This window comes from Crocodylus siamensis, chromosome 2 (genome assembly GCF_052110815.1).
Source record: "Crocodylus siamensis isolate JL-2025a chromosome 2, ASM5211081v1, whole genome shotgun sequence".
NCBI classification, from domain to species: domain Eukaryota; kingdom Metazoa; phylum Chordata; order Crocodylia; family Crocodylidae; genus Crocodylus; species Crocodylus siamensis.
This window is the reverse complement of record NC_143396.1, coordinates 234,057,639-234,083,767: the sequence shown is the minus strand read 5'-3', so window position 1 is coordinate 234,083,767 and position 26,129 is coordinate 234,057,639. Positions and strand designations below refer to the sequence as shown.

General features: G+C 46.3%; 1 protein-coding gene across 2 annotated transcripts in view; it reads right to left on the bottom strand.

Annotated features, from left to right (window-relative positions):
* Positions 1-3,768: 3,768 nt before the first annotated feature.
* PLCB2 (phospholipase C beta 2) overlaps positions 3,769-26,129 on the bottom strand; it is an 82,108-nt gene continuing 59,747 nt past the window's right edge. For both annotated transcript variants that reach the window (XM_090033451.1, XM_090033452.1), the window contains 15 exons: positions 25,173-25,297; positions 23,920-24,074; positions 23,366-23,530; positions 21,879-21,978; positions 21,410-21,514; positions 20,050-20,132; positions 17,932-18,028; positions 17,366-17,422; positions 14,964-15,174; positions 14,501-14,669; positions 13,618-13,694; positions 11,973-12,068; positions 8,865-8,922; positions 8,044-8,130; positions 3,769-6,535 (listed from right to left, as the gene is read on the bottom strand). In XM_090033451.1, coding sequence (XP_089889577.1) covers positions 6,263-6,535; positions 8,044-8,130; positions 8,865-8,922; positions 11,973-12,068; positions 13,618-13,694; positions 14,501-14,669; positions 14,964-15,174; positions 17,366-17,422; positions 17,932-18,028; positions 20,050-20,132; positions 21,410-21,514; positions 21,879-21,978; positions 23,366-23,530; positions 23,920-24,074; positions 25,173-25,297 — 1,858 coding nt within the window. In that variant the 3' untranslated portion in view covers positions 3,769-6,262. The remainder of the gene's footprint in view (positions 6,536-8,043; positions 8,131-8,864; positions 8,923-11,972; positions 12,069-13,617; positions 13,695-14,500; positions 14,670-14,963; positions 15,175-17,365; positions 17,423-17,931; positions 18,029-20,049; positions 20,133-21,409; positions 21,515-21,878; positions 21,979-23,365; positions 23,531-23,919; positions 24,075-25,172; positions 25,298-26,129) is intronic.

Sequence of the window (26,129 nt, the reverse complement as noted above, 5' to 3'; positions counted from 1 at the left end):
CTGTGTACACCTTGCCTACCCAACACCCACAGTGACATCACTGTGTGTACAGAGTTTACTGTAACAGGGTCTATAACCTCACATGGTACTGGATTACAGCGCCACTAGGTAAACCAGACACCTTAATTAGGTCACCAGAACACTTGTGATATCTAGAAATTAAGGCTTTGCTCAAAAAGCAGTCTATTAATTAGCCAAACTCTGGGGCAAGTGCTAAAATTAGGGAGGCAATTTTTCCCATTAGTCCATTTTTCTCTGTACTCAGATGACTGAGTTCCTATTCTGTGGCTCTCTGCTGGCCTCCCTTATGTGGTAGCAGCATTATTTCTATCCTCCTTCATCTCTGCATCCAGTCAGGTGTAGAAGGTGAAGGCTAATTAATATGCTCCCAGTTTCCACCCTACTGATGCTGTCAAGCTAAGCTGATTATGAGTGAAAATAATAAACTGCTTCCTTGTACCAGCTTCAGATCAACCAGTAGTCTCTTAGATCTTCAAATCTCAGGGCTATTGTAAGGATCCTGGAGTCAAGACAGAAGTCATTACTAGAGACCCACCTACATCTGGAGCTGTTTCAATCTGCAGCTGTTATGTTCTAACTGTTACCTTGGGACAGGCTGGGAACAACACAAACGTAGCAAAACTACTCCAACTTTCACACTGCTTCATCCAGGGGTAAAGCAGGAGCAGATTTGCTGCATTTGTATTGTTCCCAACTCATCCATACCTAATGATGAGATCATAGCAGCTGCTACATGTCCTGATCAGCAGATCCCCTTTTGAAATATTTCCATTAGAAATGGCTCCAAATGTACATGTGTCCACATACCAGACAAGTACGGGAGCTGGTCAGACTGGAAAGCACTGAGAATCTTACTATTTTATTTTTGTTTAGTTTTACTAAAAAGAGATAGGAGACAAGGAATGGGAAAAGCAATGGTCTTAGGACAGGGATGTCCAGTTGTTGTTATCATCAACAACAACAACAACAGATAGCCTTGATTTAACAGGATGGATCTTTGCATGGTGACAACAAATCTTATTTAAGAAATAAAGGTTTCATAAAATCAGGCAACACGTGTCTGGTGATTTTTATTTAAAAGTGCTTTAAAAAGAAACACTGTTTTACAATGAAATTTTGATTATGTATTTAATGCATGGTGCTAGCGGATGTTCACCAATTATAAATTCAAATGTATAAATATACCATTAATGATGAGCTGCTACAGCCAATAGAAAGTGGCAAAAGTATTTTTTTCTCGTATTCCTGAGCTCTTCCATGGATAACTTATTCCATCACTTAGTAAATCATTTATAATTAAAGTTCTGTTAACAGACTTCTAATTTGAAACTAATGTCATTTTTCCTGCTAAGAGATCTTGCTGCTAGGAAGGATAGAAGGGATCACCACTTATATACAGGTTAATAATATGGAGTTGATTTCATCTGATTGTTAAAAATAGTCAGGCAGGAAAGTCTTAGAGGGATGCAGTGATAATCACTGGCTGAAATGTCTGTTTGACCAGGGCCTGCTATAATAGAATGGATAGCTCCTAAATATTTGGGCCTGCAGTATAGATAACTTGTGTCCTATGCTCCGCTTAGGTTTGAAGGAGAGATGGGTTTAGCCAATGATGCAGCTGTATCTTTAGGTTATTTAGTTAAAAGCAAGTCTGCTGCCTACATGGGTTTTTTTTGGAAACTGATTCAGAGTTGAATGAGGTGCTGGTTTTGGGCAGATTGGTAACTGGGCTGTGATCCAGAGGCAGGAATATAAAGATTGTAAACAATGCTTGTTTTCAGTTGACCCTGTCTGTGCATGTGACATGAAGCAGTGTCACATGCAGCCAAGGGGAATGACTTTTCTGCTCTGTTCAGCACTGGGGAGGCCTCACCTGGAGTACTGTGTCTGGATTTGGTCACTGCTTTTCAAGACAGACATAGACACATTGGAAAGAGTGCAGCGGAGAGCAACACACATGATTACTTAGGTAACTGAAAAACATGTGATTTGAGGAAAGGTAGGAAAGACTGGGTTTGCTCTGCAGAAGAGGGGACAGAGAGGGAACTTGATGACAGTTGCCAAATACAGACAGGGTTGGTATAAAGAAGAGGGTAATCAACTGTTTTTCCAAGGGACAGGATAAGCAGTAACATGCTGGCATTGAAACGAGAGAGATTTAGGTTGAATATTAGGAAGAAGTTTTGGGGAGAATGCTTAAGCACTGGAACAAGCTACCTGGAGAGGCTGTGGAATCTTCATCCGTGGAAGTTTTTATGCGCAAGTTTGACAAACGCTTGGCTGGGGTCGCTTAAACAGGGATGATCTTCCCTTGATCAGGGAGTTGTACTAGATGACCTCCTAAGGTCCTTTTCGGGTTTAATTTTCTATCATATGGGTATATTCAGCAATTAGTGGTGAAGAGAAGAAACAATGACTTTAGTGTAGTTTATGTATGCTGTAGCTTTTCCTATCTCTGTTTATTGGTTAGTTTTTGTTTGATACACTTTGTGGGTGAAGTTACATGTATGTTTGGCCATACTAAATCTCTGAAATGTTAAGCAGTGTTCGAGTTAGTCACATATTAAGAGTTAATACCATTTCTTGCCTGCATAGCTCTGATTTGCCACTAGAGGTCTGGCAAGCAGGGGCATGGCCAGAAGGACACCTGGGTTGTATTCCTGCTCTGGGTGAGAGTGAGGGGGATCTGAGAGTAGTACATCCTAGGATACTGAAAGACTGCAGATTGATCATTTTATTTTTGGGGAGCAGACTGAAGTTACCCTAACACAAACTTAGGTAGCACAGCCCAGAGTTAATCCTTGGTTGAAATGGTGTAACTGCAAGACACTTAGGCCACGTTGACAAGCATGGCAGACACGTCCGTGGTACACATTCAGTTGTTTTCCATGCTGCAAGGGAGCAGTGCAGATGGGTTTTTTATACCAGAAAAAAAAGTGGAGCAGCGCACATGGTAGCACCATGCACTGCCCAAAGCCAGAGCCTGGCTGGCCAGAGCCACGCTCCACTGCCAGCCAGGCCCTGTGCAGCAGGATCACTGCTGCTGCAGCCCCGGGAGGCCCCCAGGTACTGGCCCCAGCCTTCCCTACCCCATGCATGCATGGCGCAGTGTGCACCCTACAGCGTACATAGCACAGGTGTTCCCCAGGGACAACTAGCAGTGACACAAGGTATGCTGCTGCTAATTGTCCCTGGGAATTCAAATGTCCATGCACATCTGGATGTGGCCTCAGAGGGCACTTAGCATGAGTTAATGAGCTCTAACATGCGGACAATTTTTAGTGCACTTTAGCATGATCTAAGTCAGGGGTTGTCAACCAGGGGTATGAGAAGGCCCTAGGGGGGTATGCGCGCATGGGTGGGGATGGAGTGCCACTGCTCCACATTCAGCTGCATGACACTCCACCCTGCTCAGCGTCCAGCTGTGCCTCCCACCCAGCAGCTGGGGATACCCTGCCCTGTGTCTTTGCTGATAGCCATCTGCAACAAATACTTCTCTACTTTGGCTCATGATTTGTCTGGCTGTCACCATTAGTAAGTATACTAATCAAGGGACCTTCCTGTCTCTTGATAATTCCCTTTTTGTTTAGAATTAGGAAAGCAGCTGAGAACAGTGAGTATAAATAATAGAGAACTATGGAAACGTGATATTCCTGTTGTCACCCACCTGCACTGTGCTACATTTTTTATCCATTTTGTTCCCACTAACCTACCTCACCCTAAGAAAAAAGATGTAAGAAGTTTTATAGAAATGTAATTTTTTATTTTTTTATAAAATAAATTAAATCACAACTTTACAATACACAATCCCTTCAGCTTTTGATAAAAACAGTGTATTTTTCAATGCCAATGCAATGCTACAGGGGAGATATAAGTCGCCTTTACCTGGACATCAGAGTACAGTAGGACCTTCTTGTCTTTGGTATCTGTTCTGAGCTAACTGCATGTATAGCTACATTTTAAAATACATTCATCACTGTAGTACTTTGGTGCAACGGTTTTCATTCAGTAATCACTCTTTTCAGCAGGACTGCTTTACCTATGTCTGCCACACCAGGCCAGCTATAAACCTAAGAAGAACAGTTCTACAATGGCAAATATCATGTTGGGTAGCAGCATCTAATGCTATAAAAACCTGTGTGAGGGAATCTGTAGCAACTCTCTAGTCAGGAATACCTCTTCTTTCCCTCCAGTGTTGCCTATCAATAAAGGTTCTGAAAACCAGAAGCACATTCTCTTATTTGTTCCTCTCTTGCTTGACTTGGAAGAGAGTTCAAAGTAGACAAAGCTTCTATAGAGAGAGACTGCTCTGTGCTCCAGCAGCACAAAGGTACACTAAAGATGGCAGCTCTAAGTTCTAGGGGATTGTTTCAACAGACAGGGCATTCAGAGCTGCTGACCTGGTCCTTTGCACCTGCTGGCAACAGACATCTGTGACAGATATCAGGAGTCTGTTCCATTGTATCCTGAGCAGGTAAGTCTGGAGAAGCTGACCACTGTCATCTTCCTAGTGCACCTTTGCATGAAGCTCCACAGAAACAATCTACCCATTCCTGGTTCTTTTTTACACCAAATCATATCCTTTCCCACTTGCTTTTAATTAATGCTCACTGTTTACAAATAGATGGTTCTCAGGGCTGAGTCACCTAACGAGATAAAAGCACTAACAGAAATGCAATTTATCATGTAATAAGGTAAATTTACTACTTCCAATGGAGTTAACTGCATTGCTGTTACAAGATAACGTGTATGAAAACTGTTGTGTGCATAAACCATGCTGCAAGGGTGCACTGGCCAGAGACAGAACTAAAGTGACGTGCACAAAAATCCTATAGACAGCTACTGCAGAACTGGCGTAAGTGCTCTTTGATAGCCCCCCTGCCCAGGCCTTGGGGAGGAGATGTATGGAGTACTGGTTGGGAACAAAGTGGAAGCATGATCAAAAGGCAGTGAACTACTGCTACATCTGCTTCCAGGCCCCACAGGCAGACACTACTCAAGTTTATACTGGGGGCCCCAGAATAGGGCTTAATTCCTGACATCTCTCTGCTGCAAGCACAGAGATGGAAAAAGTGATGGCATAGAGATTTTTGCCCTGTTGTGTTCAGTTTAGTTTTATTCATCTAGTGCTTGATAGCTTTGTGGTCCAGCAGCCAGTAGATACTGGAGCTAAAGCAGCCTCATGCACTTCCGTATGCAATCACACATGCAGCAAGTTTTAAGATTGGGGTGACCGTACTTTAAATTACACACCATGCCACGTATGGCTTGCCACTCGGCCTTGAGAGAACTGTCTGTGCTAGAAATGACTGAGGAAAGTGGCATAACTGGGGAGAAAGCTGGTGTGTGAGGCAGTGTTATGTACAGTTCGTGGTGTCTTCTGTACCACAGGACAAGCAAAGTGTTAATTGTAATTCTTCCCTAAAGCTTAGTTTACGCAACACAATTCTTCCAGTCTAGCCATGTTGACGATAGGCATGAAAACATCCTATCAGCAAGATCCCTGGTATGGATGTAGCTCTGCTGATAGCTGAGCGTTTCTGCTGGCTTAAGGTTTTGTTGTGGGTTGTTTTTTTTCATGGCAGTGGTGCTGGCATATACCATGTCTCCACTAGAGGGCTGCACCAGCATAGCCATGCAATAATGTCTACAGTAGTGGTTTTTCCACCTTTTTTTCAGACTCGGGGTAACCCTTGGAAAATGCCAGCTCTTCACTTTCACTTGTTTTTGACTATGGAACAAAAATAGAGGAAGTCCTCTGTTGCAAAGAACTCAGAAAGACCACAACAGGCCAGAATCTGTTCAACTAGCACTATTTAACTAGGTTTGTGAGGAGGAAAGTGATATGCTGTTTGAATATGGCATGGGGTGCCATAAGTGACACTCTCTCTTATAAACAGAATACATTTGCTGAAGTCTCAGATAATGATGGACAGCTGGTCCTACTAGAACTGAGAGCCACAGAGCCTTTCTTGCTGCTGAAATGCCCTGATGCTAAGGTCATGCACAACATGACCAAGATCTAGCCTCTCATCAGCTGATGCCTTCAAACCTTTTCTCTCCCATATTTAGAAGGATAATAATGTAGGAAATTTCTGAAGGATTTCAGCAACTGATACAAATCCCTGGAGGGAAAGGTTCTGCCTATATATGATGGTTATTCATGTCCATAGCTTTACTACAGACCCCACTAGTGCTGGAAATACCCTTCCAGACATGGAAGAGCGAGGAGGATTTTCTCTCAGAATTTGCTTTCCTGGTTCTGTGCAGATATCTCCTCATACTGAGTTTCAGCTTTGGATAGCTCAAGCCTTGACATCTCAGCTACAGGGATCTTTTCTTCCAGTTGTTCCTTAGTGCCTTGTTCTCCCTCACTGGCATTCAGGACCTCTTCCTTCCTGATGTCAGGCTCCAAAGGGGAGCAGACTTTCATACAGTTCTTCACCATATCTTGTACCTCCACATTAAGGGTTTTCATTTTCTCCTTGTATTCTGCCAATGCCTCTTGCTGGAGCTGTAAACAGAAAAACCACTCAATGCATGACACTTGATCTAGTGTCACCTCTGTAACACAGGAGAAAAAGCAAAGTTCAGTTTCAACAGGGTTACATTGCCAGTGAAAGAGGTTGAAGGCAGAGTGGAATGGTATTTTAGGGTGCTAACAGACATGGAAAAAACAAAACAAAACTGCTTTTAACAGAAGAGAAATTCATGTCAGCTTGACCAGTTCCCAGTGTCTGTATAGCTCACACACTTCAGTGGGGCTTTTTGGAGCTTTTATCTAATAGCTGATTCAATCAACAGGGATATTGATTGAGCCTTATTTGATTTTGGGTTTTTTACCATGGAAAATCAGAGCTCCCCCTACCACCTTCATTCACCAGGATGCAGGTCCAGGCCCCTCATTCCCAAGCCACAGTCCTCTGGTCCCCGCTGATGTAATTTAAAGCACGGCTGTCCCAGTCTTAAAACTGGCTGCATATGTGATTGCACAAAGGAGTGCATGAGGCTGCTTGAGCCCCAGTATCCACTGGCTGCTGGAAAACAAAGCTATCACTAAATGAACAAAACTGAACTGAACATAATAGGGCAGAATCTCAGTTTTTTCAACTCTGCTTGCAGCAGGGTTATGTCAGGAATTGAGCCATATTTGATCTGACTGCATCAGCTATTAGATAAAAGCCCCAGTGAAGTGCATGAGTTATATAGACTTTAGACAAGCTGGGTCAAACTGATGTGATTCCTCTTCTGGCCATGTGCATTCGATGTGGGGGCACACTGAACTGGAAGTAAAGCACTGGTTCCCCCCACCTTGTCTGTAAGTACCCTTAGAGATTATCTGGTTCAGAGAGGCATGCGTTTTCATAGGTGATAGCCTACTTTGATAGCTTCTTACAAAATAAGTTGGTTGCCTACAGAAGCTTATATCTCTCTGAATCTGCTGGTCTCATAGGTGCTGCCCTGCCCTGTCTGCCTTCACACTAGCACAACTATCTCCCTCTACTCATGCAAGGGGTTGGATTTCAAGAGCAGGAGGCTGCAGTTCTTTTAGCTCAAGTACATGTACATCAAGGAAGTGACAGCACTAATTTTCATCACAATCCTGTTCAGTTATCTCACCCTGCTTAGGGGGGCGGTCATCTCAAAATCAAAAGTCTCTACTCTACTCTGTTCAACCAAGGTGCCAGTTTAACTTGTACATTTTGTAATTTTTAAACTGGCCTGGTGGAAGTTGCATAAAGCTCACTAACTCAGGTCATACAAGCCAGCAAAGCGCACACAGATGGATTCTCTGTCAACTTGCATAGTGACATGGAGATGTGTTTCAAGTCATCTAAATCATTTGGATTCTCACTGTAACTTGCATAGGATGTACTTGGAGAGGAACTGGGGGTACATGATAGACGTAATGTTACTCTGAATAGCTGGAGGGTGTTCATAAAATAGCCCAAGTCCTGGTTAAGTCTAGGATATAATGTACTGAATAATCACATAAAATCCTGGGGTTATCCCTGCCTTTACCTGGATTTCTCTCTCCTTGATCTTCTGCAAACAATCTGCCTGCTTCTTTTCCAGTTTCTGTTGAAGTATGGCAGCCTTTACTGTCATCTTTAGAAGAATAAAACAAACTCTCACATATATGTTGTAAAACAATTCCAGCCCGTCTCTGCCACCAGACACACTCAATGTGGGCCTATGACTCTACAACAGAGGAAGTTCAGGATAGCCAAAGCTGCATGTAACTTGCCAAGTCTGTGTTGCCTTTCCCTCTAATCCAACCAGTGGAATTTTTTTCTTTAGTACTCAAAGTCCTGGATTCAACACTGGGGGAATCATTCTATAAACATGCTCTGTACACCAGGTCTGTGACTGCTCATCAGAGGCAGAACTCCGCTGGGGACTGAGGAGGATCTCCCTAGAGGATCCACAGCTGCAGATTTATAACCATGGAGTGACTAAAAACACTGCAGTGATGCCAGGGCCCAAAGCCATATCGCTGAACAGAGGTGGTAAAAAATATTCTCTGCAGCCTCCTACAAGGTTGAATTTGCAGAATCTTGGAGAAATCACACCTGTGTTGCCTTGTCTCCAGCTCTTAAGGAAACCCTGGTGAGGCTGTACGGATCTTTAGTGAGATTGTGGCATTTTTCACCCTATCTCAGAAACCAGAGCCACTATGGATTTGAATATGCATTTACTCCAAGCTGCCAGCTTGACAGGATAAGCCACCTCAAAGAAATCCATTTTGGCTCATGCAAATGAAATAACCATGGTTCATATATACATATACCATCATCTTCAAAAACAAAGATAGTACAGCAAGTTTCTCTGGAGACACTTACCAGCTTGATAATCTGCACCACTTCTTGAATGTGCGAATTATTAATTTCTTTCTTTAATCTTCAAAAACACAAGAGCAGCAGTTATTAATAAAATAAATCCTGTTCATCTGTTATCTTTACAGAAGGCCTCAGTCAGTCAATGTCAATAAAATTACCATGAAATATCACATTTAATATAGTGCTGTTCACATCCATACAGAAAGGCAAATAATTTATACCTGGAAGTACACTATATTGTCTAAAAATGCACTAATGGAAGTAGCAATTTGAAAAACGGGCTTATAAAGTATGAATTATTATGACATACGTAGTATAAATAGAAGTGGCATAAGAAAAATCTATCTTCCAAGCTAACAGGCACTAAATCTTACTGAGGAGCTAAAGAAATATTTTAACTGAGAGGGATGCTAACAAATTATTATACATGGACTAACAGGAAGCTTTCTGGAGGAGCTGGTTTTGAGCCTAGTGTGCGATGCTTGTGTAGCCAGGTGGGGCATGTCTAGGTAAGGAGTATTAGGGAAGGGAAGCATTCTTAGCCTTCACATAGGAAAAAAGAATGGTTAGAAGAGAGAGGTGGCATTGCCATCCCATAAGGACACGTCTGTCTCATCTCCAAAGCACTCCTAAGAATGCCACCAAGAAGCAAGTCCAAGAAGCATGTCCACCTGCTCAACCCAGAAACAAGGCAGTAAAGCTGCCTTAAGGGTCCCCCCAGCTCCTGAGAGAGAGAGATCTCTGGTGTGCTTGCATTGGTAGCAGGAAGTGCTCTCAGAGTGGCTTCACTGCCTCATTTCTGGGTTTGGTGTGTGTGGAGCTGATGAGCAGGGCATGCCTCTTGGAGGTGCTCTCAGAAGAACAGTGGAAGGGGTAGCGACATGTCCTAAGAGGTTAAACAAAGCTGAGTGCAGATCAGCTAGGATAAGGGAAACATATAAAAATGGATAGCAATACTGATAACCAGGGATCCAGTTTTTCAGTTTCCCACAGAAAAAAAAAGTGGATTTTCCCCTTTAGCCAAGAAAAACATGGATTTTTCAATTAAGTGGAGAAACGTGTAGATTTTACTCTTTTGCAAAGAGCTTTCTGCAAGCTGGCAGAGTTCCAGCCTGCAAGGGACTGGGGGGAGTGGGAGAAAGGCAATCAGGCAGGGGGCACCAGGCAGCCTGGAGAGTAGCTCCCAGAGGTAAATCTGGGAGTGCAGTGGGGGGGGGGAATTAAGGCCACCATAGGGAGGGAGTTGGGCAGAACAGGGCTGGGGCTGGTGCCCAGCTGGACAGTGCATGGGATTTGGGGAATGGGGCCGAAATGCATGGCTGCAGGGCTCTAGCAGAGGGCAGGATAGAGCCGTGGGTGGCTCATTTGGGAAGCGGTGGCAGGGGCCAGGAAGATATGTGCATGGAGCAGATGCAAGCTGGCTGCTGTGGGCTCAGGCAGGGGAGGCAGCTCCCCGCCACTGCACGCACTCCTGGGAGAAGGGCGGGGACCAGTGCCCTCCAACCTGTGTGCGGGGCAGGGGCAGGGGCAGGCTGCCCACTGCGGGCTCCCCACCCTGCTGCTCTCCTCCTGGGGCCTCCACAGCCCAGAGGGCAGGACCCAGCACGGCAGGGCAGTGTGGGTTAGGCAGGGAAGCTCCTTGATGCTGCAAGCTCCATGCTGCCTTGGCGATATGATCCCTGTGCACCTGGCAGCAGTGGGGGTGGTGGCATGGAGCTGTCCCTCATAGCTCCAAGGCCCTAGGAGAAGGGCATCAGGGTGGGGAGCCCAAGCCTGTAGCAGGCAGCCCACCCCCATCCTGCATTCAGATCTGGGGGGCACATGCCTCCCACCACACCCTGGGAGTGTGCACCATGGCAGGGAGCCAACCCCACACCCCACTGCCCTGCACCCACCCCTGCATGGGCTATGCTGAGGCCCCTGGGGGAGGGGGACCAGGGCTCCTCACTCTGCTCCTTGCTCAGGCCATAGCAGCTGCTGCCTCCTGCAGGCAGCAGTTGGGGCTCAGCCACTGCTACGGGGGGTAGGGGGCTGTGTACCTGGGTCCCTGGCTCTGTAGGCCTGGCAGGTGGGGGCCCCCTCTGGCAGGGCTGGGGGAGTGCAGAGTGCTGTGGGTCGAGGTGAGGGGCACTAGAAGGGCCAAGGGGCTGGGAGTGGGGGTGGGGAGTGAGGGGCACCGACAGGGCTGAGGGTCTGTGAATGGGGAGTAAGGGGCCTGGATCTGAATCCTGGTGAGCAAAGGCAGAGGGAGCTCTGATTTTCTATGATAAAAATCAATACCAAAATATATAGGTATTTAGAATGTATATTATCATAGTGATTGAAGCATGAGTAGGCTACCAAATTGCTTTAATATTGTAAATATATCAATAAAACATAGTGTTCAATTGTTATCTCTCTCTCTGTATAGCGGTGTTTCATTTTAATCACAGATTTTGGGGTTTATAATAAGAGAATTTGTGGTTGTTTTTTTTTTCAATCAAGGACAGCTGATCACCCTTAAGATAAATACCATATGGAGACTCTCCTCCCTGCTTGCTTGCTTTCCTGTCAGGGTTTGGGAATTTCAGCTGAAAAATCTTCATCTGTTTTTAATGACATCCAGAATATCTGCATATGGACTCCTTAGGCTTGGCTTTAAGAGATGCTAAACACTTGCTCCGCAAGTGAGTTGGGAGATCGGCCACTTATTCACTGCATGGAACTGATTTCTCTGACTCCTTTACACAGAGAGCACATAGCAGTACAGGGAGGAAAGTACCACAGACCAGAATGCAGGCAGCAGTAGGGACATAGCTACTGCCATTAGAGAGCAGACGCTTTTCCTGTGGAGCACAGGGGCCTGTATATCAGGACATGATGGCAACAACTGATTGCTAAGTTGGGAGAGGCAGGCCAGGTCAGCCATACCAACCAACAGCAGAGCTTTCCTCCAAGAGGGCATGAAATAAAAGATAGGAGGAAAAACACCATATAAAGGTTTCCTTTCCATGGCCAATGTAGCCACCTTCAGAATCTCCCTAGTGGTGATAAAGGCTACAGTGCACTGTACTGCCCCAGAAATGGACTGTACTTTTGGCAGACCACACCCAGCATTGTCCACTGTGGTACCTTTCCTGAGCAGCCTTGTCACTGGTACTCCGGATTTTGGTTTGGATTCGGTCCAGTCGCTTTGCCTCTAGCTTCTTCTTCATCTCTTTAATATCACTGTAGCGAAAGGGATGCATCATGGATGGGAAGACCATCACCCATTGCATACTTTAAATCTATGAAACACAGGCTGATACACAAATAAACTCCTGGAGTGTGTCACACCCCAGAAAAGCAAATTCGTTAGTGAAGGAAAATGTCATAAAAGACCTCAAATTAAAATAAGACCTTTTGTTTACAGCATTTAAGATGCTCCTTACCCAAGGTGAGTCAGATCCAGGAGACAGGAGAAAATAACCCAGGTCTAATGTGTAAGTCAAACAAATTCATACCCATTACTTCTCAACACCTTGTTAGTGTTGTCTTTTAGAACATTCCTAACAGACTCATGCCCCTAAAGAAAAAAGGAAGCAAGAGAGTACTTGGAACAAAAGATGGGTTATACAAGAAGGCTACTGGAGGCAAACAAACAGTTTTGGAAAAATGGAAATCTAGCTCACAACAAGTTCAAATAAAGGCACACACGTATGGCACAGAACATAAAGTAAAACTTATAAGGGAACTAGAATAGCAAGTAACCAAAGAGAAAAATAAGACAAAATCAGACACCTGCAACTGATGACTATAAAGCTCAAACATGATGCAGATAAGCAAGGGCGCTTGTACACGTGACAGGGGTGTAGTCCTTAGAAAAGGCAAGTGCAATCCCAGGATGCATCCACTGAGTTATTTCCGTGAGAGATGGAGAAGTGTTAATGCTGCTACACAGAAGGCCTGGTGAGAGCTTATTTGGAAACTGTTCCAGGCACCCATGTTCAAGGGGGAGATATTCAAAGTGGAACAGGGACAGAGAAAGGTCATGAAGATAAGCAAAGGAACACAGATGCTCATACATGAGAAGCCTAAAAGAGTTTGGTTTGTAGGGTAGTAAAATGAAGGGTGAGAGTTGATGTAATTGCTGCCTATAAATAAATACACTTGAGCTAAACCCAGGGAGGGAGAGGTGTTATTTAAGCTAAAGGTAGTGCTAGTACAAAAATAAATGCTTACAAATTAGCCATGGATATGGTTACACTGGAAATTAGAGGAAACTGCTAATCATCAGGAGAGCTGGGGCAGGAGCAGACCTAGACCCTGAGGAGAGGTGGGAGCAAGGAACAGCCCTGGTTTTAAGGTGGACCTTGATCAGCTTATGAAAGGGATGATAAGATGTGGTGGTTGTGACAGCAGGGGATGGGTGCCTGTGATCCAGGAAGTTGTTTCTGGTCCTATATTTCTATCTCCCTAGGAGAAAAAGGGCCGGCCAGCTAAAACAGGTCGGCTAAAACAGGTTGACCAGCTAAAATGTCTCTAAGTGATACTACCTGTAAAATGCAAAACAGAGGAGTCAGGAGACCTGAGCCACCTTCCCATCTCTGCCACTGACTTGCTGAGAGACCCTGGGCAAGTCAAGTAACTGCTCGGTGCTTCTGTTTCCTCTTTTGTATAGTAAAAAGAACACTGCTTACCAATCTCAGCACAATGCTTTGAGGACTATTAATGAAAAGCCCTATATTGAATAAGAGGCTTGCATTATTCCTTTGCTGCTCAAATGCTCAGAGCTTACCTTTCTGATGATTCCTTCAGTGCCTTCAGCTCAGCTGCCTGTTTCTCTTTGGCTAACTCCATTATTTTGGCAATTTGCTGTTCAAAGGATCAAAAACAGTGCAGTCAGGATCTGACTTCCCTGCTCTGCCCATCATGTATACTATCCAGTTAATCAGCTTGGTTTTGGAGCTACCTAACACTGGCTATGCAAACCTAGATTGATGCCTGTGGACCAAATTGTGCTGGCAGGCTATAGCTGGCCTCTATCAGTGGAGCTGTCTTTGTGGGTTTTGTCACAGTACTGAAGGTTATACTGCATGTGCAGTTTCCTACCTTTTGGTCTGTGAGTGTAGATGCAATGAGTGCACGTTATGTAGGGCCTCTGGGATGCGCTGAGTTTGCAGGAAGTCATGGGTGGTGTCACTGGGCTGTGTTCTGACTTCTGGTGTTCTCTCTCTGGCGGTGTTCTGCCTGTGGGTGTTCATCTGAGGGCACTACAGCTATTGATGGCCTCTAGAGTATGTTCCACAGCAGTAAGAGTCTGAGAGACTGTGACAGAAGGCAAATGCAAAATGCTCCCATATCTCAAGAGAAGCAGGAAGAGGGGGAGGCCCCTAGAACAGGGCCCGGAGTGGATGTGGTGGGAGGATGCTGTGTGAACATGGTGCCTCTGGGGGCAGTAAGGGCCTGAGCAGTCTTTGATAACAACTGAAGCAGAATATAGGAATGACATGTTGTTTCCATGTGCCACTGGCGATGCGTTCAGGGGTATCCTTGCACCTGGCTGTGTCTACAATGCTATGCTGGTGGCAATTAACTGAGGTGTAACTCCTATTGCTGGAACACCCTGGGTGGGTCCCACCATGTCCGGAAGTCCCTAGAGGTACATGTGCAGGCCTTACCTCTGTGGCATGCTGCTCTTTCTTCTTCCGAATGCCATCATAGAGCTCTTCCCCCAGTTGGTTGAGGTCCATCTCCAGGCTCTCCTTCAGTTCCAAGACTTGGCTGTCAGTGCAGTCTGCCATCTCGGCAGGATTCACTCCTGCATTGACCTCCTCTGTAGTCAGGCTCCTGCAACATCAGGTAAAGGAATAATGGACACTGTAGCAGCACAGGTGATGCCTAACCATTCTCCATACTCTGCCACCTCTTGTTGCATGAAGAAGTACCCCACTGAGAGAGGACATGTGATGCCCTGCAAAGCCACAGAAGTTTGTGACAGCCCATGCCTGTGTCGGGGCGGGGGGTGGGGAGGGGACACATGGCTCAGGCCTGTTTCTCTGTAGGAAGCACTCCAGTGTGTGGGAACAGCGAGGCCTCCTAAGTTCCACTTAACACAGGGTAGTTCCTTGCACTATTTTATACCTTTTCTTCTTTGGGATTTTCCCAGAGCACATTCTCCACTTGCCACTCTGGCTGCCCCGCTCTGGGAAGAAGACCAAGTATCTCTGCAGCAGCTCCTCCCTGCGCTTGCATCCCTTCCGCTCCAGCTCTTTCAGCTCCTTTTCTTGCTTTTTTATCAGCTTCTGAAAAAGCTTCAGCTTCTGCAGTTCCTCAATGCTGGCCGTCTGCAGCTCTAAAATACAATGAATCAGCAGTCCTGATTGCCTGGTTAACCACCTCCTTTCCATACAGAGACTTTCCCTTCCATATTCTTGTTTCTGTTTATTTTCAGGCTGTTTTTCCAACACTGGCCCCTGCACAAGGACAACCACCAGGCCAGCACAGCAATTGGTGGATCCCTGGCTTGGATGCACATCAGTAAAAACATCAGCTTTCCTGGGAGACAGAATAGTTGTTCTGTGACATTTTGCCACAGGCAGCAGATCTGGAACTGCTCAAACACAAGAGCTTTCCTGTGCAGGATAGGGCTAGCTGTGTTAGCTCCGGGCTGTCTCCCTCAGGATCCCCTCATGTGGAGCATGTGTTGAAGGCATGCCCTGAGGCAGGAAATCAATGCAGCTGTGGCTGCTGTGCTCCAGCTATTTACAGCTACTGCCCGGTCTCCTTGAGTCATTGGCAGCTGAGCATAAACTTACCCATCCTGCAACTACTTGTGCTGGAAGACAAAAAGGGCCCTACCTGGTCAGAAGGGAGAAGGGATAAAGATGACAAAGCTCTCTGCTGTTCTCTGCCTGGGCTGAGGTTGATACTGCTATGGGCAATTGGCCTGAATCAGTGAATCTATGGACTCACTTTTTCATACAGCTGCTGCTTACAGTTTACAAGAGCCCCATGTTGAATCTCAAGTACGTTAATATGTGGGTGCAGCAGGAGGCTTGGTGCTCCTGCTACTTTAAGAGACAACAGATTGCGATGGAGCACTCTGCAGGTACCCAGGAGACAATCAGAAGTCCCATGACCCAAAAGGGGGTAGGGCTTATAGGATATAAGCCCAGAGTCTGAGCTGGGGCAGTAATCTGATCCTGGCAGTTAAGATGTGAAGAACTGAGCAGCAGGGCTGCAGCCAGGCTCCTAGCAAACACCTAAGCTGGGGTAAGCAGAGCAGTGGTTTAAGGCTGAAATGAGGGGAGGTAAAGTAGCTTCAGCAGCCCAGAAGTGGGGCCAGGGCCTGAAAGATAACAGCCAAATCCAAAGAGCAGGGCCACAGCTGAATGGTCATGAGAGCAAGGAGGGTCAGAGACCCATAGTTCACAAGGGGTAGAGAGGCAGAGTCAGCAACTTGTAACTCAGGAGGGGCAACCAGGGCCAAGGAGCCCAGAGGTCTGAACTGGTTTAGGAGAAGTGCCCAGGAGGAGCTAATGGTCAAGGAGGAGCCACAGCTGGAGACCCCTGGGGCCAGGGAGCTCAGAGATCTCAGCTGGCCTAGGAACAGGGCCAGGGTCTAAGGCAGGGCTAGGCAACGTTTTTGGCCACAGTGCCGAAAAAACCACAATGTCTACCTTGGAGGGTGCTGGAGTGCTGACATGCTGGAGCCCAGAGCAGCTGTTTGCAGCCTCCCAGCTGCAGCTGGCCCAGGGAGCCCTGTCTGCTTGCAGCCTCCCAGCCGCCTGCTGGGAGCAGCCTGGGCTCTGTGGCTGGCAGCAGCTGCTTAGACCCTGGGCTGGTGGTGGTGTGCAGAACAAAATGGCCTTGTGTGCCATGCTCAGCACACGTGCCAGGGGTTGCTTAACCTGGTCTAGGGAGAGGGACCAATGGCTGGGAGGGCCATGGCCGGAGACCAACAATAGTCAAGGACCCACAGTCCAGAGAAGAGCAGAGTCAGGGTCAGGGGCCCAGTGCCTCGGGAAAGATGAGACTGGGGTCAGAGACCCAGGGCTGCACCGAGGAGTAGCCGAGTTGGGTGAAGTGCCTGGGTGAGGGCATAGAGAAATGGCTTGATGGCAGATGGTGACATCTGTGAGGTATGGGTCTGGTGTAAGGGACGGTTGGAGCCATGTAATAAGCCCCTAAGTAGCTGAGTAGTGAGACCTAAGCTCAGGAGTGGATGAGATCTCACTCAGATCTGAAGGGCAACCTTTGTCTTCTAAGTACTTGTTTTCATTAAGGTGTGGCAGGAGAGCAGAAAGGGGAGAATGCTTAAGGGCCAAGGGCAGAACAGGCACAGGGTGACCAGCAGCGTGCATCGTGGCCATCCCTGGTGTCCTAGCCTGTTACAGTGGGATATTGTAACACACAAGGATGCATATAGAGATGTTAATACTGATTAGCATGGATTTAGTGTTAGGACACCAGACAGATCACCCCACTATACAATGAAATAAAACTGGGGCCTCAAACCTTATAAGTAAGCAGGGTAGAGTTACCTGTAACTTCCTTAGCAGCTTCCTTTACGGTTTCTTCCTTCCCCACAGCCATGGTTCCTGAAATCACAAAGGGAAGTCCCATTCACAAGCTTCTAGGACTTCTGGCTTGAAATGGAGCAGTGGACCATGAAATGTCTCTGGGCTGTTGGGGTTTTCCTCCATTCCCACTCTTGGGTGAGGGTCTGAGACTGGGGGTGGGGCTTGGCTTGCATTACTGCATCTACTACACTTGGACCTTTGATTCACCTACTGAGATTGCCAATGCTATTAATTGGCATGGTTATACTACTAGCCACTTGGAAATGGAGTGAAAAGAGCAAGTCTCTTCACAGAGGACCCTGAAGAGTCATTGGGTGGTAGCACTTTTTGGTCAGTAAATCCACTTCTGGTAAACACTTTTTGGTCAGTATTGACCACTGTTCCAATTTAAGCAAGTGACTTAAGCCTGGAAGGCTCTGTTTCCAAAACAAAGTCCCTAGGCCTTTTGGTATCCCCTCCTTTCACATTCGGACAATGGTCATCTTCCCTTCTCATTCTCTGAGTCCCACTCAAATCTATAGCTTTACCTGCTGGTCCATTTGGAGAAGGGGTACTAAACTTCATGGTGAAATCTGCTATCCCATTGATTTCATCTGGCATAAGACTCCTCTGCATGTTAGGCCTCTAAAACAAAGGTCAGAGGTGAATCAGTGCAACAGTAAAAGACACAGGAAATGGAGCTGCAGACTAAAAGACCAAACAATACAAGAATAAACCCAAGCAAATAAAAAATGTGCTTTCCAACTGGAGACAGTGAGGTCTCCCAAGAGCTCAGCCCTAATCTGCCCAGCTTCGTGAAACACCAGACAGCTGGGGATGGTCTTTCAGATCTCATGTAAGCTCTATAATTATCATACCAAGAACTTGACATAGCCCCCAGGAATCAGAGTTTTCCTAACATAAGCACTGAAGCCCCTGCTGCCCCTCAAAGACTGAATCACCTTCACACAATCCAGACAGATAAGCACTGAACATGGTCTCAGACTGAACTCATGAAGCATCAATGACTCTGAAACTCATGCAAGCTGGGGCCTACACACACAAGTTAAAATACACTGATACTGACTGCATAGGGCAAGAGGATGCGAGTTTGCATCTGGTTCTTCTGAGAAGAAATAATGATGTCACTTCCAGCTTCTATTACTATATTTATGATGGTTTTAAGCAGGCTCCTAGTTGTTTGGTATGTAACCGTGTGAAATGTCTACCCTTGAGTAATTAATATGGTAAATATTTCTTTTGCAATCAACTCATGTTAGGCATGTCCAGACATTTGATTCCTCAGGGATAAGTACCAGGGATGCACCTTGTGCCACAGCTATTTGTCTCTGGGGAGCACCTGTGCCATGTGCATTTTGGCATGTGACATGTTGCCCCGGCTGGGGTAGGGGAGACTGTGGCCAGTGCTGTGCTGGCCCCAGCGCCTTACCTGGAGTCCTAGGGGCTCCCCAGGGCTGCAGCCATGGCAATTCTGCCATGCAGAGCCTGGCCACCAGCTGCAGCACAGCTCTGGATGGCCCAGCTCTGCTTTTCAGCAGTTTTCTTTTCCCGCAGGGTTGTGGGTTTTTTTTTGAACCCTAGATAGCCAGGGGTCAAAAAAAATACCTGCAGGGGGAAAAAACCTGGCACAGCACACACTTGGGCAGTATACCCTTGCAGTGTGGAGAACACTGGGCTGTGTGGTATGTGGCACTGCAAACACGTTTGCAGTGCCACATACTGCACAGCTATGCTTGTGTGGATGCACCTGTTGCGTGCAGGAAGTCATTCTCCATATGTGATAGATACTTCCTCCCGATTTACTTTTGTTTCGTCTAGTGGTTCCCTTGATTTTCCAAGGACGCTCTTCAAAACCTTGTGTTTTCCCTGGTTGTTAATCAGTTCCTTGATATGTTACAAACTTAGTAGGACTTCATTCAAAGTGAAACTTTCTGATAGCCAATAATGAGCAATTTGATTAACAGGATGTTCCTGTCAGTTATTGCTTGGGACTCTCTCTTGATTTACACAACTACAAGAATTCTTTGAAGATGCTGAGCTAAAGGCTATAAGAGGACTGAAACGGCTAACAGGGTGCACGCTTCAAGAATGAAAGATCTCTCTGACAAGAGCTGCTGCTGCACCCCAGCCATCTCGAGAAATTGGAAGAAGCAGACCATCTCTTTTCTTGCCTGTTTAGTGATAAATTATAAGCTTATAGCTAAATACTGGACTTTTCTTTGGTTTGGGCTCATTTAACCATGAGTTTATTTTGGAGTAAATAAAGCCTTTCTGTCACTTATTGAATGAGGTGTTGTGTTAATCCTCTGCAGGGCCATTCTTGGGGGTGGGGGGCAAATCAGGGTGACTGCCTTGTGCTACATGCTTTGGGGGGCCCCACAGAGCTGGGTGGAGCAGCCGCAGTGACTCAGTGCCACTGCCGGTGGCTTCACATACAGCCGCTTGGCCTGCCACCATCTGCCGCCGAATCCACTGCTGGCTTCTTCGTGTCTGGAGTATGGAGGGGCAGCACCCTGCATAGGCTGATTTGCCTGGGGCCCTGCACCCTGCTTGGTCATCTCTGGTCCTCTGATACTGGTCCAAGATCCCATTTCATTACTTAACAGCACATGTGAGGTCCAATTGCAATACTTGTGAATACTCACCTCTGCGGAGCCCTCCACCTTCTCTAATTTCTTGTCCATGACATTAAAATACTTAATTGGGTTGGAGAGGGCAACAGTTAGATCTAAAAACAAAGAATAGCACCAGATTGTCAAAAGACTCATTTGATTGCCCTCCTGGTCCTATCCCTTCTCCACACTCGCTGCCTTAGGACTGTATTTGCAGCCTGATTAAACCCTGCTCACAGGTAGTGCCAGGATTCTTCCTGCCCTTCTCCCTGCTGGGTCCTCTTCTACTGTTTTATCTTTCCACCTCAGGCCCAGCCTGATAACTTCCAACTCCCCCCATCCCCATCCCCCATGAAGAGGGATGGTCAACTCTCTGGTCCTGGGAATATATTTTCCTTCATTTGTCTCTCACTGCACCTCAGCCCTACCTAGAAGTGTAAATACTTGCAATGTAACTGAGAATCATAAGAAGTTCTCAAGTCTGAAGCCCAAACTAAGGTTAGTAAAGAGTACACTAAACTTTCTGATACAGCTCACCTTAATTTTGTCTTAATCCAGACTGACTTGGGGCTCTGCACTGAACTTATATGAAATTTGTGATTTCAGAAGAGTTTCCCTTTAGGTTTGGGGTTAAATGACTTCCATACTGGGAAAGGAATAAGCTAGCCAGAGATCAAAATGAAAATAAATGTCTGTATTCATTTCTGTGGAGTCAGAACTGCTGAATTTTGCACAGCTTTGCTCCTGGACAGGTTAAAGATTCCTTGTGTGCTTCAAAAAAAGGGATTTCCATTCTTCTCTTCATTCCTGAGGCCTTCTCTCTCTCTCACCACTGCTTGTATAACCCATTTTTAAGTGGGAGAGTATCCCATACAACTATCGGAACAACACTTGCATTCTTTATTATGTTTCCTGAATAGCTTACTTCAAAACTGAGGAAAAAAGATACTTCCTGGGAGTATTTCCAACTTTCATACCCTAGGTCAAGCAGTCACCAAACTCTGATAGACTGCACACCACCAATTTAAAACGTAGCAACCTTAAGTACCACCAGCAAATTTTTCAGTTCAGCCTTAAGAACAACCAGTAATTTTTTGTCATGAGTTAATGATATGTTTTGTCATATAAGTTAACTATAAGAATCGGTTAACGCGTACCATTGACAGGTTGTCTGCATGCCACTGGTGGTATCTGTACCACATATTGGGAACCATTGCTCTAGGTAATCCTTTTCTTGGCTGTTGGGTAGTAGTAGTAGTACATAAAATCATCCCAACCCGCAAAGGGAGAATAAAAGTCAACTTCTCATGGTCACGTCAATACACCAACAATTTGGAGTCAGGGCTCCTGCTCCATAGAGGATACACTATGTCAGGTTTCCACAATACACTACCTGCCCAGCTGTCAGGGATGTAGTCCTTTACCTCCAGGTAAACAAAGAGAGAGGGCATAGTGAGGGGCATGTTGCTCTCACTGCGAAGGCAAATATGGTGATAGCCTGAAATAAGGAAGCAGAAGAGATTGAGTGAGTCCCCTCCCCTTCTGGCCAAAGGCCCAACAGGGAATGCAGCAGCTTCGTGGTAACATGGGGAATGGGGGTGCAGCTGTATTAGGAAATTGTTGTTTAAACAATGGGCCCACTGAGATGAGTTTGAAAGGTCTCCCCTGCTTACAGATGAATCTTGTAGAGACAAGACAGTGAAATGCATAGTTTACCTCCTTTGTACTAAGCCCCTGAAGAATTAAGCTGCTCTAGTGCACAGTCTAGCTGAGGCTGAGATTGTGCTGTGCAGAGACAAAATGGTCCCAGGGCAGCGCTAACAGACACTGAAGGTGGTGCTACAGAAAGGCTTCACTTTTACCTGAATGTACAGCAATAACGGGAATGATGCGATGACCAACAAACTTTCCCCCTTCCTCCCAAACCACAATTCGGAGGGAAGCCAACTCTGGCATCATAATCTGTGGAGAAAGCATAAGAGGTCAAAGTCCCAATGCTTTTGACTTCTAACAGGGTGCTTGTTTCACTATGTGAAAAATCAACTTCAGGAACCAATATGAGAGGAAATCACTTTCTCTTTGGCAAGAGCTACTTTGTGACGTTATGGGCTATAAAAATGACCTCCAGAGTGGGAGTCAAGGGCTCCTGAACTCTAACACTGAACTGCAGAAAAAGCTATTTTTTTGCAATTTCTCAGTTGGTCTAATAAAAGGTATCATTTTGGAACCAAGAGTTCTACATTTGTGCAACCCTGAACTCTAAGACTTAGCCCCAGTATTTTTGGGCAAGTCAGTGCATGTTTCCTTCCCCCTTAAGCTGTTTTAGAAGCTGGGGATAATACCAGCTCACACTAAAGGTGAAGTTACAGGTCACACTTAGACCATATTAAGGGCACTTAAAACACAAGCGTCTGCATGCTAGAGCTTGTTAATTCATGCTAAGTGCCCTCGGAGTGTCTTAAGTTACAGCGCTTCAGGTGAAGGTTAACTCTTGGCCATGCTACCTAGCTTGTGTTAGACTAACTTCTGTCAAATCTGCTGAGATAACTGGGCAATTTGCAGTGAATCTGTGCATCCCAAGGTACAGTACATCACTCCCAGGCCCCCAACCACCACCCAGAGCAGGGTGTTCTGGCTCCAAGGCCTACCCCTGCTCACCAAACCTCCAGTGGCAAGTCACAGCTGTGCAGGCAAGAAACAGTATTAACCCTTAGCATGCAACTTCTCACAGCATGTTCTAACTTTAACACTGCTTAACATTTCACGGCTTTAATATGGTCTAAGTGTAACATGTAACTTGAAGGTAAAAGTAAAAGCTTCCCCTATTTTCACAAGGGTGCTGGGAGAAGATGGGAGTTAACATATTCACAGGTCTTTGCTCACATATGGCTCTATATCAAGGCTCAGAATTACTATTACTTTTGTGCTTCCTTCCCCTATCCTCATAGCTGAACACCAGATCAATACTTCTGGGCAGAGCTGTACAGGTGCCATAACCTGATTTGTCTTGCAACTTCCCATTATTCCACGATGTGTCCCAGAAATCACTGTTCCTCATACTATGAAGCAACAACGTAGCTGCATTTCCTCTTGCCTCTCGTTTCCCTGTGGTTGGAGAATCTCAAGGCCAATTTGATTAGAAAATTTAGCTGAAGATGCACACACAGCCTTTTGGCCCATGGATTTCCAAAAATGTCCTCAACAGCCTTCCATCTGTAAAGGAACGTGTGGCTCTTACAATCTCCAGAAAAGAGCCTTAGGTGCCTATGAATTCTCAGGAATATATAGCCCGTGGGATCTCCAGAAAACACTCCCTGTGGTCAATGAGATCTTTAATTTGAGTCGTTACCTTTTCGAAAGCAAAAACTTCCTCCTTCCATACAGGGTTGATCGAGTTAGCAGTCGAGGTCAGTTTGGTTCTATATTTGCGTTTTGTGTCACCAGGCAACCCGAACAATTCTACTTCCACATATGTCTTCACACTGCGTTCAGAAAGGAACTGGCCAGAAAGAATCTAAGAACAAGCCAAGAAACAAAAAGCTGTAGGAACGTCCTATAAACTTCCTCCAGCCTCAGGGCAGCCTCTTCTGCGGCCTGCCCCCGCTTCCCTCTCTCCTCCAGCCCACTCTCCAGCTTCACCTGTCTCTGTTCTTTTCCTCCACCAGCCTCCCTCTGCATCATCACAGCCATGGATCATTCCCTGTGGCAGATGCTAATTTTCCATTTTCATGCGATTATGATTAATTTTAAACAGTGAAAGGCCTTGAAGTTGCCATAGTAACACTCTCACATGAAGTTATGGGTTCATTTGCTATTAAGAGCCCTGCTGGGTAATAAACAGAGGGGACATAGGCGCTACTTATATCCCTCCTGTGCATGCACAGTGCTGTGGTTTGTACTTGCCGTTATCGACAGGCTGCTTGCCACCACCACGTCAATGCGGTTAACAGAGAAAGGGTCAAACTGCTTGTCTGGACGCCGCATGAATTCGTGTTTGAGGAGGTAGCCACTCTGGCCATTGAACTCAAAGAGGGCCATGTTCTGTTGCATAGGGAGGTCTGGGGGAGACAGACAAACAGACACAGGGAGAGGAATTTCTGTGAGGACACACCAGTACAGACCATACATTTTAAGGAATGAACAGGAACACTGCACGTACAGTATCTTTCATCCAGAGATCACACAATGTTTCAAATGTGAAATACCTCCCAGCCTCCTTTTGGGAAAGGTATCACTAGTACTTGTTACCCAGAGGGGCAAACTAAAGCATAGCGATGAAGTGACCTTTTTCATGGTCACATAGACAGCCAGTAGCAAAACTAGACCAAGAGTCTCCTCTGCAGTACCTCTACTTCAGCCTGAGCTCCCCCACTCGCATTCCTTCCCCTCTCTCTACCCCTGTTTGTCTGTTTATATTAAGGTACTCTGCTCCTTTCCTTGCCATCCACTCTCCTCTTCCTTCTTTCCACACTCTACATTCAAAACAATCTCTTCAGTCTTTCATATTTCACTCTCCCATAATTTTCCTTCCCCGCTTCTCCCACTTTTCCTCTCCACATCCCACAAATCTCCTCCTGCACCACCACACTGTGCATCCTCAGAGACAGCAGGGAGCAACTTGGGATCCTGGATGCCTTTCTCTTCTGTCTGGCTTCACCCTTGTCAGATGGTATCAGAAGTGGACAGAGAAGGTGCACCCCACCCTTCCCAGATCAGCACACTGGATACAGCAGCAGAGAGGGAAAGGCAGAGAGTGTGGTAAAGGGCAGCTCCTCTTTTTCAAGACTGGCACTTAGTTGTGTGTGCTACCTTAGGGGAAAGGCTTGACCTCCAGCACCAGAATGCTCTACACGAATTAAAAATGAGATTACACTGGCCTACGATGTTACCTACTCTGTGTGTGTGTGTGTCCATCCAGAGAGACAGCTATTGCAGTGAAGGACTGTATGAACACTTCCAGTTCTGTGGAAAAGGGGTGCAGGCCAGGCACCAAGTCAGACAGGAAGATTGTGACAGGAAATGAAGTAGAGAAAACAAACATGCTTGGAGACCAAGGGCAGTACTGGGAAACACCATTAAAGGGAAGAAGAGGAAATAACACAGGATTTGAGCATAACTCTTTCCTAGAAGAAGCCCTGGGACAGTCTGTAACTCACCCATGGTCTGGAAGTTTAACGCCACCATCTGACAGCCGACATTCCAGAACATCTGGGGCATGTAGTTGGATGAGTCCATCCGGGTGCCTTTGGGGTAAATCCGGCTCATCTGTTGCTTGTTACATCTGTGGTTACTTTATAGGAAACAGGTCCAGAGTAGACTACTGATTTCTCTGTGCTCTGAGGCTTGCTCACAGTTATAGGCTGCTTACAGACACGGGAAACAAACAAACAAACAGCGCTTGACCGGAAGAGGAAGCGCGTTAGTTTGATCTCGCCCTGCCAGTGTCTAGATTGGGCACATCAGCAGGACTTTTTGGTGTTTTTATCTAAAGCTGATTCAAGGAATGTGAAGGAAAGCTACATGTCCCTGCAAGCTGACGTTGGCGACCGGCATGGACAGCTAGAGACCCTCTGGGTAAAAATTCGTGGGGAATATGGCACAGGGGACACAACGGTGGGAGTCTACTACAGACCTCCCAGTCAAAGTCCTGAGCTTGACCAGGAGTTCGCCTGGAAACTGAGGCCGCTTGCTCCAGGACCTTGGTTGTCATGGGTGACTTCAATTACCCGGACATCTCCTGGGAAGATCACTCAGCAAAATCCGAGCGGTTGCAAAGCTTTCTCTCGTGCGTGGATGACCTCTACCTGACTCAAGAAGTCTGTGGGCCAACGAGAGGCAAAGCGCTGCTCAACCTTGTACTGGCTACGGGGGACGACCTAATCGGCGACCTAGTGATCAATGGGAAGCTGGGCGACAGCGACCACGAGCTGATCACCTTCACCATCCGCCGTAAAGCTGGCAAGTCAGTCAGCAACACAGAAGTCCTTGACTTCAGAAAAGCCGACTTTGACAAGCTCAAGAGGCTAGTCAGTCAGGCCCTCAGGGACCATGACCCCAGGGAGAGGGGAGTTCAAGAAGAGTGGTTGCTTCTCAAGGAAGAGATCCTCAGTGCA